This window comes from Astatotilapia calliptera, chromosome 19 (assembly GCF_964374335.1).
Source record: "Astatotilapia calliptera chromosome 19, fAstCal68.1, whole genome shotgun sequence".
Classification (NCBI taxonomy): domain Eukaryota; kingdom Metazoa; phylum Chordata; class Actinopteri; order Cichliformes; family Cichlidae; genus Astatotilapia; species Astatotilapia calliptera.
The window spans coordinates 4,787,261-4,806,060 of record NC_137440.1 but is presented as its reverse complement, the minus strand read 5'-3'; the positions used below and the strand labels follow the sequence as shown (position 1 = coordinate 4,806,060).

The 18,800-nt window shown below is 39.8% G+C and overlaps 1 protein-coding gene across 4 annotated transcripts in view; it reads left to right on the top strand.

Annotated features, from left to right (window-relative positions):
• Window positions 1-18,800, top strand: part of npas3 (neuronal PAS domain protein 3) — a 374,776-nt gene that overhangs the window by 195,694 nt on the left and 160,282 nt on the right. For all 4 annotated transcript variants that reach the window (XM_026151150.2, XM_026151153.2, XM_026151151.2 and 1 more), the window contains one exon: window positions 11,763-11,845. In XM_026151150.2, coding sequence (XP_026006935.1) covers window positions 11,763-11,845 — 83 coding nt within the window. The remainder of the gene's footprint in view (window positions 1-11,762; window positions 11,846-18,800) is intronic.

Sequence of the window (18,800 nt, the reverse complement as noted above, 5' to 3'; positions counted from 1 at the left end):
CTAAACTATGTCACTAATACCCAGGATTACTGTTTCCTCCATCAATAAAATGTTTTTAAGCTTTAACAGTTCAGTTACTTCTTTTCCTTTCAAGAGCTCCTTACTCTGACTTGTTATTGAAGTTGTAAAACTGATAAACCTTTTCTGTGACACTTCAAATCTCACTTCAAAGTGGAAAAAATGACTCTCTGAATTACAATCTGTTATACAAGCTACAGAGATTCTTTCCCAGGGATTAGTGTAGAGTAATGGCACACAAGGTTTTTGCATACCAACTAATCTTCCTCTGCAACAAATGTTATCATGTTATGAAGAAAAGTACAATCATAGACAGAAAATAAAGCATATAAAAGCAATCTCCTAACCTTACAGTGCTTTGTAGTGGACTGTTGGCTGTTAATGGATATCCCAGGCTTTGGTTGCATAGGTAAACCTGTAATGCATTTTCTAACCCATCCCACATCACTCCATTTTGCCTTCACTCCCTCTGTTAGTTGCTTCAGCAGCTTGGCTCAGAGCTGAGATAAGTTTAACCCATTACTTTCATACAGAACAGAGTTTTACAGATAATTTACGCTGATTCTCAAAGAGCTCCAATTGCCCGGATGAGAAAAATTACTTTTACATCAACACATCACTTAATATTTTCTCTGTTTTACTTATATATAGAAGAACTAGTTTAATTCATACACACAGATTTTTTTAACACAATAGTACGTGTTTCACGAGGTGGGTTTTTGATTCTGATGATGACTAAACAGGAAATGACGAAAGCTTGAAGAAAAGCAGTGAACAAGCATGTGGTGGTGCTCGCCGCTGGCAGGTCGACTTGTGTTAATCCTGACTGCTGCTGGTCCACATACACTCCCGCTGCGGCCGTCTACCACCTTGTTCCCTTCACGCACAGTAGGCTGCCACTTAATTAATGTGTGTGCGTGTGTGTGTCTGTTCATGCCCCTTTCCCACGTATTATGGCATTCAACCATTCCCAGTGAGGGTATTCAGGGGCTTGTTCAGTTCGCCACTGGGGCATCAAGGCCCCTACCTAATTACACTCTGTGTGTGTGTGTGTGTCTAGGTTGTGTGTGTACCCAAGAACATATCTGGTTTCTAGGATTGTGTGTGTGCATGCGCCTATGGTACAGTAGGCTGGTTCCTAATTACTGTCTGCTCCTTGTATTCCCTCAGTGCCAATACCTTCCTGCCTCACTGAGCCCCCGCTCCGTGTGTGCGTGTGCGTGTGTGTGTGTGTGTGTGTGTGTAAGAGAGACACAAGGCGATCATGTACAAATTCAGACACAAGAGAAACCTCAAATCTCACGAGGTTATAGACTGACAGCAAACACACTAGATTGACGCACAAACACACACACACACACACACACACACAAATTATTCTCGTACACATGAAGCAATAATTCTGAGTGAAATGTAGCTTATATATAGCAAATGAGAGGCTTATTTATTCAAGTAAATAATGAAAGAAAAAACGAGCTTGGTACTACATTGTACATGCACATGTAATAAGATTATTTAAAGTCAGCATTTTGGGCACAAATACGTTTTGACTGCACTCTGAAGGCTCTCAAGAGTGTGAACATGTCATCTGTGTTTGATTGTCATAAACACGTATAAAATCTTTGACTGCTGTTAGGTGTAATGCATTACATGCATGTAAATAATCAGAATGCCTTTTTGTCTAATCTACAAGTGATTCCTTCTTGAAACTTTGGTTGAGTATAAGACTCAATGTCTTTGCATATTGAAGAGAAATCATTCAAACCTGGGATGCTTTTCACCCTAAACTTTAATAACTCAACATAGGTTTTGGCTGCTCTATAATCCTGCAGATATATGAATTTACTGCTGCTCTGTGAATAGAGCTTCTCTCTTTTGTATATGGGGGAAAGATGCTGCCATACTCAACTCCATAGAGAGGGACAAACATTTACTGCTAGTAATTTACTTACAATAAACAGTGGATTTAGGATTAAATCATTAGCCCAAAGACAGCAGCGTGTGCCAAAATTTTGATTTATAATAGCAAAAATTTAAAAAACATTTGAATTATTGGTCTCAGTCTCCTAACTTTAAATGCAGCTACGCATAAAGATGACAGTTTTGACTTGCTCAGTTAAGTCAGTATATGTCATGATTAGTTTTTTTTTTCTAATTTGCATATTTTATTTTTACTATAAGTGCTCTCACTCTAACAAATATCCCATTAACAGTTGAATTCCTGCTTTGGAAAGAAAAAGTATTTAGTGCACAAAAATGGCCGCTGTGACTGTTATACTGTATGTGATTGCTACTTAGGCAATAATGTGCAACCAGCATTTTATTGCTAGTAAGTTTATGTGGAGCTACTTTAATCAGGGTCATGATTGATGAATATTGTCATTATGGATTAATGTTCTGATTCATTTCTTGATTAATGCATTTAATCGATTTCAAATGTGATTTTTTTTTAAACAGCAGCAGCTCAGAATCTATGAGTTATTGGAAACAAATAGCTCTATTACAAATGATACAGTTACTAAGCAATTTAAGCACTTTAGCCTCATTTACACAACCGCTCATTCATAGAGGTGTTTTGTTTTTATTAACCTAAGCACACTCACATAAATGCGTCCGGGGCAATACTTTGACTTGCAGACTGAGGAAGACTAAACCACTGACATGCAGAGGTAGTGGGTCACCTACCTTTGGTAAATGTGACTGCTACTAATGCAGTAACATACAACCACCAACTACCTCTTGAGTGACAGCCTCCTCAGATGCTGTCGTTGCAATTTGTTGCTTCATTGCATTTTGCGTTTGTGAAAACTTGGCACAAGAGGGCCGGTCCCTTTCGCTTACTTACTTTAGAGGGGAACATCCAGTTGCTGCAGCAGTTTTATTGAGAGCAACACTTGTTTCTGTTCCTCCTTGTTATAGACATTAAACTCATGCATTATTTGCTATTGAACTATGATATATTCCATGAAAACAATGGTCAGAATTGGTAGTAGAAAAAATAGTGGTAATAGATGTTTTTGCAATTTCTCAAATAATTTGAAATCATTTTTTTTCCAGCTCTTCTGCACACAAGATATGAGGGTTCAAAAGATGATGGAAAAATTAAAAAGCACAAATTTTGCCCGGTTTTATGTACTTCAATCTCAATTTTCATACTATGAATACAAAGCTTAAATAGCTTCTTTAATATTTTTACTGTAATAAAAAAATAAGTGGAATCTGAGGGGAAAATTTTTTTCAGTATATCCCAGATTTTCTGTTCATTTCCTGTCATTGCATTTCCCAGTTGTTCCCTTTACTACCACTTACATTTTCTATCAATCCATTGAGCTGTCCTCCTCTTTGACTCCATTTTTCTTCCTCCTTGTTGTCACTCTGTTGCTTTACCCCCTCACACTCTCTGGCTCTCTCTGTGTCCTCCCTTGTCCTTGATTCCAACACACACCAGCTGGCACTCGGCCAAGTGGAGAGACAGCAAAGATGATGGTACGCACACATTCAGACGCATGCAGGAGGCCGTGCATGTGTGTGTTTGTGTGTGTGCAGTCTGGAAGTCTGGAAGAACCATCAGTTTAACTCCAGAGAGAGAGAGAGAAAGAAAATGAACTTAAGAACAGAAAATCAAGAAAAAGTCATAACTTAAGTGATACTCTGTGTGTGGGTGTGTTTGTGTGTCATTGTGTTGTACATAGTTAGGCTATAGGAGAGAGATGATGCTTTAGTCTCTCTGCCATGTGCTTTCACAAATTGGACACACAAATGCCAAAGAGGGAAGAACAATGACCCATTCATTAAATATTTTAAATAAATGAGTAAACCATCGATAATAATGCAAATGACAAGCGATTATTTAAAAAAAAACTTTTTGAACAAACACGGTTATCTTACTGCATCTCTGCCAGAATCACACTGATAATCTGTAACACTATTAGCACCACAAACAATGAAAACTAAATTGCAAAAAACTGACAAATTGTGGATTTTAAGTAATCTAAATTTAAAATTTATGATACCTTTTATCTGAATCAGAACTCACAAACAATGACAATGGTAACCAACTGGACATAATCTGGTTATAATCTTGCACATACAGTGGGGCAAAAAAGTATTTAGTCAGCCACCGATTGTGCAAGTTCCCCCACCTAAAATGATGACAGAGGTCAGTAATTTGCACCAGAGGTACACTTCAACTGTGAGAGACAGAATGTGAAAAAAAAAAAATCCATGAATCCACATGGTAGGATTTGTAAAGAATTTATTCGTAAATCAGGGTGGAAAATAAGTATTTGGTCAATAACAAAAATACAACTCAATACTTTGTAACATAACCTTTGTTGGCAATAACAGAGGTCAAACGTTTACTATAGGTCTTTACCAGGTTTGCACACACAGTAGCTGGTATTTTGGCCCATTCCTCCATGCAGATCTTCTCGAGAGCAGTGATGTTTTGGGGCTGTCGCCGAGCAACACGGACTTTCAACTCCCGCCACAGATTTTCTATGGGGTTGAGGTCTGGAGACTGGCTAGGCCACTCCAGGACTTTCAAATGCTTCTTACGGAGCCACTCCTTTGTTGCCCGGGCGGTGTGTTTTGGATCATTGTCATGTTGGAAGACCCAGCCTCGTTTCATCTTCAAAGTTCTCACTGATGGAAGGAGGTTTTGGCTCAAAATCTCACGATACATGGCCCCATTCATTCTGTCCTTAACACGGATCAGTCGTCCTGTCCCCTTGGCAGAAAAACAGCCCCATAGCATGATGTTTCCACCCCCATGCTTCACAGTAGGTATGGTGTTCTTGGGATGCAACTCAGTATTCTTCTTCCTCCAAACACGACGAGTTGAGTTTATACCAAAAAGTTCTACTTTGGTTTCATCTGACCACATGACATTCTCCCAATCCTCTGCTGTATCATCCATGTGCTCTCTGGCAAACTTCAGACGGGCCTGGACATGCACTGGCTTCAGCAGCGGAACACGTCTGGCACTGCGGGATTTGATTCCCTGCCGTTGTAGTGTGTTACTGATGGTGACCTTTGTTACTTTGGTCCCAGCTCTCTGCAGGTCATTCACCAGGTGTGGTTCTGGGATCTTTGCTCACCGTTCTCATGATCATTTTGACCCCACGGGATGAGATCTTGCGTGGAGCCCCAGATCGAGGGAGATTATCAGTGGTCTTGTATGTCTTCCATTTTCTGATGATTGCTCCCACAGTTGATTTTTTCACACCAAGCTGCTTGCCTATTGTAGATTCACTCTTCCCAGTCTGGTGCAGGTCTACAATACTTTTCCTGGTGTCCTTCGAAAGCTCTTTGGTCTTGGCCATGGCGGAGTTTGGAGTCTGACTGTTTGAGGCTGTGGACAGGTGTCTTTTATACAGATGATGAGTTCAAACAGGTGCCATTCATACAGGTAACGAGTGGGGGACAGAAAAGCTTCTTACAGAAGACGTTACAGGTCTGTGAGAGCCAGAGATTTTCCTTGTTTGAGGTGACCAAATACTTATTTTCCACCCTGATTTACGAATAAATTCTTTACAAATCCTACCATGTGAATTCATGGATTTTTTTTTCACATTCTGTCTCTCACAGTTGAAGTGTACCTCTGGTGCAAATTACTGACCTCTGTCATCATTTTAAGTGGGGGAACTTGCACAATCGGTGGCTGACTAAATACTTTTTTGCCCCACTGTATGTGCAAGGTTATTGTGTCATTTAGCACTTAAGTCTCCTTCCTGCAGCAAGTACGTCGCTATTTATGGAGAAATTTCTCAATTGCTGTTCTGGCTGGACTGGATCTAAGTACTGAATGTGAATTTCTGTGTGTCTAGATGGTAACAGATTTGCAACAGGCGGCAACAAATGAGGAACGTTTGTGGATTCATCACAGCTAATTATTATTATCACAAAAAGATTGTGTGTAATTGCCAATTTGACCCCAATCAGTTGCAGACTTGGAGCAAACTGACTCCATCTCTGTTGCCTTCTTGACACTCCAAAGTTGCTTTGAAGATGGCAACTGACCACCAGTGTTCGCAGACCCCATTTTCAAAGCTACCATTTCAAAGGCAACATGATCACAAGTTCATTCCACATGGTTGTAATAATTTTGGCTGCATTGCAGTATCCAACCACCGTTTTCAGTAGTGTGACTGAAACATTAACAAATGCTAAGGAGTTTGAAGGCTAGGTCACACCCCACACTCTTTCCTGTGTTCTTGAGCCAGTCCCAAGCAGGCTTTAGTGGTGTGGTGAGATGTTTATCATACTGGACGAAACAACTGTTGTCGGGGAGTGCTGTTCCCAAATATTAAGTGGTGCTTTATCCTGGGGTTTCCCAGCAACATGTTTCAATGTGATAAGAAAGTCAAAGTTATTCACTTAGCTCATCAGCATCAAGTGGGGACAATTACATCATCCATACATTTCATCTAACTCTAGCTCTGATTTTCTGAAAACTGATGAGACACATAGAAATAATAGAAAATTAATGAGCAATTCTGCATTCATTTGCTGATGGTACAGAGTCTGAAATGGAATGATAATCAGCTTTAAAACTGGCCTAAATTTTGGCAAAAAAACCCCCAAATTTAACCATGTAGCATTTAAGTAACTATATCCATCCATCCATTATCTTCCACTTATCCCTATTATGGTCACGGGGGTGCTGGAGCCTATCTCAGCTACCATAGGGCAAGAGGCAGGGACGCAAAGAGACAAACAATCATTCGCACTCACATTCACACCTATGGATAATTTAAAATCACCAATTAACAATAACCCCACTAACTAATAAAACAAAAAATACACATAGTGATTGGCTAGGTTTAGTTAGACCTTAGAGGGTTAATCAATGAAGCTATGTATGAGTGCATCTTCCCTGCTTTTACTTTCATGCCTCCTTTTCTCTGACTTCAGGCGGTTACATTGTAAAACATCTCTGCGCTGAACAGTAAAAGTCTTACTGAAGGAGTTTAAGCAGAGAAATGATGCAGGTTTAGTGGAGCGGCTCTGTCAGAGTTAATCGGCCCAAACATCTCATTTCAGAGGGAAAGAGCCTGCTTTAGGCTGACTGGCTCTCATTTATGTGACGAGCTGTAAACTTTGTTGTGTGTAACAGAAAGAAGTGTCTCTCAGTCTAGTGCTTTCTGCAGTCTGTCATGTAATATCAGAGCAAGAACAGATACTTTTACTATTAAATAGGCACCAGTTAGCTGTCTCGGGATATGAATAAACTAAAGAAAATAAAACACAGGACATAATTTAATGTAAAATCTTTTTATTGTGTTATACTGTTTTTTGTGCTTTTACTGCAACAAACACACACAATTAATCTGTAATTAACACCTAATAATTATTTTACAAACCTGATGCTGAACAGCTTGAGAATATTTTTGTTTTCCCACATGCAGTTACTCAGTTATGGCAGGCCATGATCAATGTCTTTGTAAGGAAGAAGATTGTAAACCTAAACATAAAAATCCCTTCTATGCAGCTTTTTTGGGCTTTGTAAAATCTTCCAGCAGGCTTGATTGGAACCCCATGTTTTATAAAGTTTTATAAGAGAACAGTCACTATATTATTACAAGTCTCACATCACGGCGAAATATGTTTTTTCAAAGATTTTTTCTTTCTTCAATTAAACCTCCATTACTCTATCATCTGCCGAGTTGTCCAATGAATGCAATGTTTACCTTCATGCTGGTGCGTTACATTGTTCCTGCGTAGGGCTTCCACAGGGTGCCTTTTCTAACTTTACATCCTCTCCTGCAGCCTTTCTTTCTCTTAATACAGATCCCTCATTTCCTTTTCCTTACTTCCTTTCTGTTATTCTGTAGATGTTTCTTTCCCAGAGTAATGCTTCACTCCTGCCTCCTCTCCCTCCTTTCCTTCAGTCCTCACACCTTCCTCCTCTCTCTCTCTCACTTTATCCCTGGGGTCTTTTGTTAGGTCGTGATAAATTGCCTCTGACATTTTGTCAAAATGGGTGCCCTCTCTCTCTCTCTCTCTCTCTCTCCCTTTCGCACATCCTCTCTCGCTCCTGCACTCTGTCTCTCTCTCTAATGTTCTTACACCTACCACTAATTGAATTGGCTGTTTGCGTAACAGTACAGATTCCCGCTCTTCACTCTCTGTCACACACATACAAATTCCTTTGCTTCTCTAACACTCACCTACACAGTCACTCCCTTTCTTCTTCGCTCAGCCCTCTGCAGGGTTTGGCCAGCAGTCTGGAGGTTGTCGTTTATTCCTTTAATCCAACCTTCCAGCAGCGAGAAGGACTGGGCAGAGGCTCTAAGCCTACACACACACACACGCACACACGCACACACACACACCTACACAAACACACACACACACACACACAGAGAGCAGAGGAATCCCTGGTTTGTTGCCAATTTCATATTAAACAAGAAAATAAATTAACAACAGCTGTAATGTTTGACTTTCAGAGCAAAGTTAAATTGACTTTCCAATGAGATGGTCGGACAATCTCTCTCTCACACACACATACACACACACAACACACACACAACAGACACACAACAGACACACACACACTCTAGTATAACTTTTGTACATACATTTTGATTGTCTTTTTTCCAGTCTGGTCTTATTTTCAGTTTTTTCTGACCTTTCTTTTTATTTACCCCCCCCAATGCTCATCCCTTTTTGTCCTTTTTTTCTCTTTTATGCCATCGTCGTTGCCTCAGTGTCACATCATTCTTTGTCTGTATTTTTTTTAACTCACACACAACATCTTCTTAGTAACTAGTGTTCCTTGATTTTTACCTCACACTTAATAATAATAACTTCAACTTCATAATTAGACCTGCGAATAAGGGTACCTGTAATTACAATTTGCAGGTAAAAAGTCAGGTTTTTGCAGGAAACACAATAATAATAATAACTTTATTTATATAGCACCTTTATTGAAAGACAGTAACAGTAAAAATTAAGATTCATCTGATCAGCAAAATTTTCCCTATTACAATCTATTCAACATGTAGGCATGCTCCTTTTGCTTATAGTCATTTCTTCTTCACATGAATATATATTATATATAAAATAAAGTATATACTTATACACAAAGATGAGACTGAGCTCCTTGATCCCATCTACTCTCTCCTTGTGTTCCTTGTGTTCCTTTTTACTCTGTAACCCTTTCATTCACAAGCACATTTTGTTATGTCATTAATTAAAGCTAATTCTGTCGCTTCAACCCCACCCCCTTCCAAAAGAGCACACGGGAGTCTTGCATATGAGCGTTTTTATTGGTGTGTGTTTAAATTTGCTGTAATGAGGTCTGCAGGGAGATGAGGACGGAGAGTGGGTAGAGAGAAGAACATTACCTCAGGGCACAAAAATCTCTCTTTTAGTGGGCTTTAATGCCCCTCTGTGTGCCTGTCTCGCTCTCTGTCACTGTCTCACTCTGCTTTTTCTCCTGTGCTGTCCATTTCCATTTTCCAGCTGTCTCAAGGCTTAGACATTAACTGGTAGCACTTTTTTTTTACAAATACATTCAATTTGCTTTGCATTCAAACTCATTTTGAAGTCAAAAGGACTTTTAATAGTTTTATTAAGTTCTTTAAAAGAAAAAAAGCAGATTCATAAATAAAATTCATATTGGCTGCTTGAATACTTTAGATGCTTTTGGGAACCATCTTGTTCAAGGCTTTTTTTAAGTTACCGACTGTTGTTGAATTGATCTTTTTCTGGCCTATATTAATGATTGAACTTTACATTATGCACTTAGCGACAGCACTGAGGTCTCTCTCCCACCGTCAGTCTTTTCTCTTTCTTTTTGTCTTCTATCGAGAAAGAGAAAGCGAGAGAAAGACAGTTTAACCTCAGGCCAAATTTTACACTGACCATCTCACTTTTTCTCTCCTTTCCTCCCTCTATCTCTCGAGCTGTTGTGCTTTCTGACTTTGTCTGTAGAGAGAGTTTTGCCCTCAGGGTGAAATTTTAGAAAGCTATAAACTGTTTCACTCTCTCTCTCAACTCCTGTCTGTCTTTTCTGCCTTTCCCTAGCTCTCTCACTCACTAGAGATAAACAAATGATGGACAGGAAGATGAGAATTAAAAATAAAAAAGAGGAAAAAGGGGAAAAAATGGCAAAGGAAGAAAAAAAAGCAAGGGAAAGAGGAAAAGATTCCCTCCTCGATATTCCTGTCACTCACTGAGGAGCTGTTGTGACATTATCCGTTAAAAAGTTATTTACGGTGCATGAATTTGGTATAAATGATGTATTTAGCCCCTTTAGCTATGTGCACAGTTATAGGGGGCTGTAAGTACACAAATTATAGCCGCCTTCTCACACTGTTTTGATATCTGTGGGGTTTTAATATAATGGATGTTACATATGAGAACATCAGAATCCAGCTTTGAATTCACGATGCAGATGGATGGTCACATGAATATTTGTGGAAATAATGGCTTGAAGGATAAAAACAGAAAGAGAGCTTAAGAGATAAGATGAGAGATGAGACAGTACAGACAGCCCTTGAGGTCATTATTTGTTTTCATGTCCTGCCATAAGGTGTTTTAGTGTTTCTTAGCAGCTTTGCAAAGGGGCTGGTGACTGCGGCATTGGTTTGGAGTTTTTTTGTTGATTTTCTATGCAACTTATCAAATGGTAACCTGATGTCACAACAGTCTGCAATATAGTCACGACCTACTGATTCGTGTTTCTGTACACAAAACTTTTTGCGCATTCCACAGCATAAATTTCAATCTCATGTGTCCCGATTAAAAGGCAAGTGAAAGTCAGCATTTGATGGTTGTATGTTTGGTTGAAGATTCAGTCGACAGATCAAAAAAATACCATAAATATAATGCCTTTCACGTATTTTAAAACTTTTTTCCTGGTTACTATGGTGACAACTTCCATCTTTTTCTACACTCCTGATACAAAATATATATCCTCAATGCATTACTGAGATGCATTACTCGCAAAAAAATAAAATAAAAAAATAATAGGACATGGGAAGAGTAGTCACTGACTTATGTTTTTTTTAAAAAAGGTAATAATAACTTTGAGGGGAAGCATTTGCGAAAAGCATTTGTGAATGATCGGTGGTGATTAAAACATCAACTTGGAAGCTTTTCATGATACAGAGGTTAAAGTTCTGGCTACTTTCAAACCCCATCTACTCCCGTGGTCACATAAACTGTGAGAAAATGCAACATGAACTTTCTTTGTACCTTAGATAAAGATTGAGGTCTAATGTCAACCTTGTTTATTCAATGTAGACGATTGAATAAATAACCTTGTAATTTTGAAGTTACAGATTTTATGAAACAATTTTTTTTTCACGTAGAGATACTTGAACTTTGCTTGCATGAGAGTGTATTTAATTATAATATATAATGATGTTGCATTACAAATACGTTTTCCTTAGATGCTGTTGCTTTGCCAAATGATGTCACTGAATGAAACCTGTTAGTATTATTAGTAGCTCATATGACCTGAAGGATGGGGCTGATTTAGCGAGTGCAACTGACAATGCTAACCTGTGGCACTAATTGGGACTGTTCAGAGCTGAACTCACTGGTTCCTCTTGTCTTGTGCCATGTGTGTTTTTGTCATGCTAGGCTGTATAAACGTGAGTGTTTGTGTGTTTGTGAACACGTATTCGTGTGTGAGTGCAGCTTTGCTCGTATCAATGTGTCTGAGTCTCACCAGTCTTCTTCTGTCCTGTCCTGTGCTTTCTCTCTCCTTGTGTGCGTGTGTGTGTCTTTAGCTATCGGTACTCAGCGGAGGAGAAGTCCCAGCGCCATTGCCTCTGAGATCTTCGAACCTCACCTAGGAAGCCACATTTTACAGGTAGGAACTATTCACAGCGGATAAAAACTCATCTGAACTCATCTTTGGAAAAAAGCTTGGAAATGCATGTGGATACAGCAGGCCTATTTTTCTTCTGGTTCCACAGTATCACGCTTGACACACATGGACACACTCTTGGTCCAGTAAATTTTTCAGTGGCTTTGGTTTCTGATGAATAATTTCCAGTTATTGTTGCTTGGTTGCATCAGGCATCAAGATGCAGAATGTGTACACTCTACACACTATAAGCACACACACACACACACACACACACACACACACACACACACACACACACACACACACACACACACACACACACACACACACACACACACACACACAAACCTGCTCAATATTGTGGGTAAACAGTGCTCTTTACAATTTTACATTAACTTGATTAACTTTTCTTTGTGAAACTTTCAGCAGCCATGTGATATTTTGCTCTTAGGCTGCTGTTTTGATGGTTTTAAAGTGAAATATCTTAGAAAATGAACTGATCAAGAAGTATAGAGATTCACAGTTCCACCAACCCTCTCGTGCTTGGACCATTATTTGGATAGAAGCATCAACCTGAAACATTGTCGTTGATGTTTTAAGGATTAAAATTTCAAAGTCCTGACATATGCAATGTTACTTTAGTTAGCAGACTAAGGGTCACATTTAATAAGTGGAGCAAATTAGCATGTGGATGCAATCACAGACAAATGCTAAAAAAGTGTAACGTTTTGGGGGTATTTACTCTTACTCTAGGAAAAGTAGCACAAATTCACCAATAAGCAGTTCTGCTAATAATTAGTATTTTACTTATAATTGACAGATATGGGTTTCCAATAGATACAGCTTAGCAATAAAGACTAAGTAGAAAAAACATATCAGGTCTTGATTTTCAATTTCTTATTTTCTTACTGTGACTCATGCTAACAGTAGTTTTTAAAGTCTTGGGCCAATGCAAGTACTGTAGTAAGTAAGTATAGCCTAATGCAAATGTATGACAATACTAGCAATTTCTGTTTCCTTTACCAAGTTTTTCTTTCATGTAGTATTTCTGTTTTCTAGTCAGCATTACATCCTGAAGAGCTCCTAGTGAGCCCTTTAATGAATTACAAGTAATGCTCTATATTCTTTTATTTCCAATTCCCAAGCCCTTATAATATTATAGTCTGACATCCAAATCCTATAAAATGCTTTTTTTTCCTCAGAAAGAGGATTTTACACCAGTTGTTATCTGAATTATTTCTTATGATTTGCCTTTGAGCTTTTCTGAAGCTATATTATTCTCAATAATGTACCTCTACATTATTAGCACAGTGATTCCTCATAATTCACCCTCAGATTTTTCAACACAGCCAACTTCCTCAACATCCAGCTGCTGCTGCGGCTAAGCTGAATTCTTAAATGGAATTATGAAAGTATGATAATGACTGGGTTATCGCTGTTCGCTCCCTCGGGTTTGTGTGTGTGCAAAAATGTGTGTGTGTCTTGTAGTTTTAATCCCTAGCATGCTCCACTCCATATCTGTTTAACATACAGCCCAAAGGCTGAGCTTTTAACATCACAACCAGGCTGACGCGATACCACAGCTGATAGGCGCTGGTAATCTGTGTGTGGGTGTGTGCGTGTTATTAGATATGCAGTATTTGTAAGTGCGTGTACATTTCTGAGATGATTTTTTAAACCTTCAAGAATGTTCTTTTTTGTTGCTAGTGCATTTTAAAACATTTAATCTAAGTGTGTGTGTGTGTGTGTGTGTGTGTGTGTGTGTGTGTGTGTGTGTGTGTGTGTGTGTGTGTGTGTGTGTGTATCTGCTTCAGTTACACCTGATTATTATTATAATCTGGCTGACACCAGTAAGCCTTCGCTATGGAAAAATCCACACTTTTCTAATCTCCTTGTACTTTTTTATCCCTTTATCATATTCAAGGATCCTGACAGAAAAGTCTCTAGCAGATATAAAAAGTTAATTGCCAACTGTAACACCCTCTCGTTAAAAACAAAGCAAAACAGCAACAAAAACAAAGTGACACTGACCATCTGTAACAATAAAGCAGGAAATGCTTTGTTTTAATTGGGTAATTCTGGAGAATAAAAATAGATACATTATATACATAACTGCCCTTAATTATCAAGTTGAGAAGCTGGACTTCCGGCATGCTTTGACTTGCAAAGTGCCAATAAAGTAAATATGCTCATCAGCTACATTGACTTTTGATAGGCCATCAGTCATCTGGTAAGTGGACAAAAACAAAAGCAAAACCAGGAAATTGAAGCTTTACCAACTGAGTAAGCATACTTTGTCCCAGTAGTTGCATAGAAAAACACAGGTGTCACTTTGCTTTGGTTAGGTTCGAAAATATAAAACCAATATGTTTAGGTTCAGATTTGGAATAAAAAAGCAGCATTGTGGTTACGGTAAAAGTTGCACAGTTGGAGCCTATCCCACCCACATAGCAACACTGGTATGGCCTGGATCTGGGCCACACAATGTGCTTACACTCGGCCCACCTACCACGAGGAATGATGGCCCTTTGGTGGCCCAGATGTGGTTTGCCAGAGGTGGCCCACACATGGGCCAGCACAAGGCCCGTTGCAGACACACTGGTGGCCCTGTGCTGGCCCAGAACAGTTTCAGCTCTGGCCCCAGATATCAGCCTAATGTATACCTTAATCAAGCCATGTAATAACAACATGTGCCGGAACATAATAGTGCAAAGTAAGATGATGAAACTCTGTTCAGACAGTGAATGGACTGATTTTTATATAGCACTTTTCTAGTCTCCCAGATTACTCATAGTGCTCTATACAACATGCCACATTCACCCACTTTCTCTAAACTGAGTGCTTCCTTTACATTTATACTTTTGACATGCAGACTAGAAGAGCCAAGGATTGAACCACTAACCTTCCGATCAGTAGGGAACCTGCTCTACCTCCTGAGCTACAGCCACCCAGTAGGAAACATGAGTAAACCCTCACTAGGTTTTGGATAAAGTGTACACTCACAAACCTGTCAAATTTGCATGTGAAACGTTGGCTACCATAGCTGTATAGTATTGCAACATGGCATTTGGGTCTTCTAACTAAAATAGGAAAATAGGAACATAAATAGTGCCATCATTGCCAGACCTGGCCCACATCTGGTTGACATACACCCTGCCATGACACCAGTCGGTCAGAAGTGCCATCTTGATGCCGGATCCGGGGAAGACCTGTGTTCTATGAGCTTGGGCTACATAAACCAAACCATAATCGAGCCACGTGTGGCATGCCATCACATAAACAGTGCCATCTATGCCAGGCCTGGCCCATATCCTGATGACATAGCACTTACTATGCCAGAAGTCAGATCTGTCTGCTATGTGGGCAGCTGTCTTAGGGCGAGAGGAGCAATTTAGAGTTACCAATTAATCTCATCCCACTAATTGCCTGTCTTTGGAATGTGGGAGGAGGCCGGAGTACCCAGAAAGAACCCAGGCAAACACGGGGAAAACATGCAAAGACATGTAAAAGAACCTGGCCTAGTGGTGGAATTGAACTTCTTGTTTTGAGGCAACAGTGCTCACCACCGTGCATCCGTGGAACCTTCATCGTAAAAAGTAAAGCTGATTACTGTTTTGAAGCACACAACTGTCTCCTTTGCTATATTTTAATCATTTTGTTAAGCCATCTGTCAGCCCTGATCACTTTCATGTTTGGAGACATGTCACTTCACCTCACCCTTACCTCTGGTTAAAATCACAGAGGTTAAGTTGGTATCCGCCTAGACTGTGTTTGTGTGAGTTGCCTAGGTTTGGAGATACCTGCTATAGAAATGTCTTTCTTTTGAATGTAAACAAACTAAAGCGCCCGCTGCAAATATCTTTAAAGAGCTTAAAGGAAATATGTTGTTCATCATTAATCATTGTCCAAGGTATTTATGTTTAATCTTGAATCCTGCAAAAGTGGCAAAAACTAAAACCATTAATTCTTGGAAACCAAAATGAAGCAAAAAGAAACCAAAATATGAGACGAAAACTAATCCGCATAATATCACATATGCTAAGCTGCCTGACAAACAAACAAACAAACAAACACATTAGACAAGAGTAGTTGGAAAAAATGACAACCCCTGCCAAGTTTTCTTAGTTTTGTTAGGACACTCTTGATGCTCCAAAGTCTAAGTCATTGTTGGTGACTATCCTTACCTTGATCTTTTGGAGAAAGACTAGGAGAAAAATGTAGGTAGTTTTTGATGTGTCAGAATGATTCTTCTCTTTTTATTCCTGACTGACAGCACTTGGTCGAAAGGTTAATCTGTTTGCACAGGGTTAATGATCATGGTTAGGGGTTTGTCAGAGGATGACTTGACAAAGAGCTTCACAGAACTTTTAGGAAACACGCTCTAGCAATCCCACAAACAATACCAGCCACAGCACCCACTTACACAAAGCTCATTGGGCAGGTGGCAAGGACCAGTTGATCCTGGGGCTTCAATGGTGATCAGACACTCAGGGGTGTGACAGACCTGAAACAGAGCGAGTGAGGGCTCTCTTAAAAAGTACTTCAGGAGTCAGTTTTTGTAACACTGGGGCTAAATGTAACTAATCTGATCCTGCAAAGTAACATGCTTTACATATAAATGTAGTGGAATTTATTTAGTGACATATAATTTAAATCACCAAAAAGTGTTTGATGACAGCGTTACTGTCCAGATTGTCACACACGAATTTGGAATTGCGATGGTTTCCATGTTTTGCAGCTGGTTTGCAAATAGCAGTTCCAAATCTGACAATCATTAGATCGCATACTCAACTCTCTTCTGGTGGTCAGTCGACATGACTATCAAAGCTTCCAATGCAAACACTCTGCATGAGCGACTCGCTGGCAGCCAGAGGGTGCTGTTCCCAATGTGAAAGCACTCAGGACGTCATGCAATAGTGTCACATACAGCCGCACCTATTGTAAGTCCTTGTACCATTTGTTCTTCATCTGTCCCGTGTTAATCCTTCAGACAGCTGCGGCGCAGACCGAGTATGTCGCCGTGACAACCATCTCCCTTCTTCCGCCGCTGTGCACATCATGTTGTCATGTGTGAGTGTTAACACGAGCCTGGAACAAGTGGAGCCGCTCACGCTGTGTTGAGCATCGCTGCCGTCTCGAGCCTGTGTGCCAGTGTGCCCGTGTGAGTGTAAACACCATGTTCTGATCCTGCAGCTCAAGACACTAGACATCCCATAATACCTTTTTATAATCCCTAGAGAGTCACTATGACAACCATATGAGTCAGATCCCAAGGTAGATTGAAGTAGATGTGAGATTGAAAGTGACACAAACAACGTGGACCTCCCCTCACCTGGAAGTGGGGTGTGTGTGCGTGTCTGCATGTGTGTGTGTGTGCACGTGTGTGTGTGAGCCTGTGAGAGTGATAGTGAGAGAGAGAAAGCATGAAACTGAAATACAATGTGTTGGAGGTATGTGGGTCAAAAACTACAGCAAGGTTGTTTTACATTCCTTTTTAACTCTGTTGCTGTTTCTGCTTTTACTCTTCGACTCTGGAGTAATAGTTATATTCTTATGTAACTTACAACTTATCACAGACATTAAATTAGTCAATAGTGTACAATATGTTCATAAGCTATGTGTTTCTTTAATTTCTGTCGTATAGAGTAAAAGTAGTGAGTAAAGTAAAAGTTCATTTTTATAGCACATTTCAGAGACAGATGTCACAAAGTGCTTCAGAAGAGAGGTAACAAAAATATACATATACATTGTTATAGTGATGGATGCTACTGTCGTTAAAATGTTAAATCGTCAGTTCAGTGTTTGTATAAGTAATCCCTATGAGTCAAAAGTGCTTCACTTGTTTTGTCATGTTACAGCCTTAGTCCAAAAATCTTCAGCTCAAAATTCTATGCACAAACAAAGTGAACGTTTGCTCGAAATTCTTGCAAATTTATTGTACATAAAAATAAATAAATTACATATACATATACATTTACATATGTATTCATTTGTTGAAGCAGCAATTATAGCCTCAAATCTTTTTCAGTATGGTGCTAAAAGCTTGGAACAACTATTTTCTCCCATTCTTCTTTGCAGAACCTCTCAAGCTCTAAATCTTTGTATGGGAAGCATTGGTGCACAGACATTATCATTCAGTAAGAAGGACTAGATGTTACAGTCCCTGATAATGCATTGCTTTAGATGGAGAGATTCTTGAGGGATGGCTGTTATGAGGAAAGGCAGCCCAGAAACTTTGTCAGCAGCACACATTGTTGTGTGCCTCAACTTTCGGTCTTTTACCCAGGCTAATCTGCCATTTTCCTCCCTTGGTTAGGTTTAGGGATTAGAGATCTGATCTAGCTTATCATTTTAAAATTTGGGTCACATCGTGAGTAGTGGACCAGATCTCTCCAGACATCTCCAATCGGGTTCTAGTCTAGGTTCTGACTGGGCCACTCAGTGACATTCACAAAGTGGACCCAGAGTCACTCCTTTGTTATCTTGACTGTATGCTTAGAGTATTTGTTATGTTAAAGATGAGTGTAAACGAACCACGGCAGACCAGACGACATGTACGCTTTTCAGCGTCTTTAAACACCTTATTACCACGATTGCTGTTCACACAGTCAGCTTACAACCCGACACACACACCACAATTTCACACAACAACACAACGACAGTCAGCACAGACTTTTAAGGCGTGATTGTGGATGCTGCTCAAGTGCGTCCGCCACCCCTGCAGCGGCACCGCAGACCACACCCTGCCACAATGAGCCTTTGCACCAGCATCTCAGGTCCAGAGCACCCCAGAACAGTTTATATGTTAAGATGTCTCTACTAATTGCTGCATTCATCTTTCCATTGACCCCAACTAGCCTTTCCATTCCTGCTGCTGAGAAAGATCCCCACAGCATGGTGCTACCGCCATGCTTCATTGTAGGGATGGTATCAGATCAGGTGGTAGAAATATTTG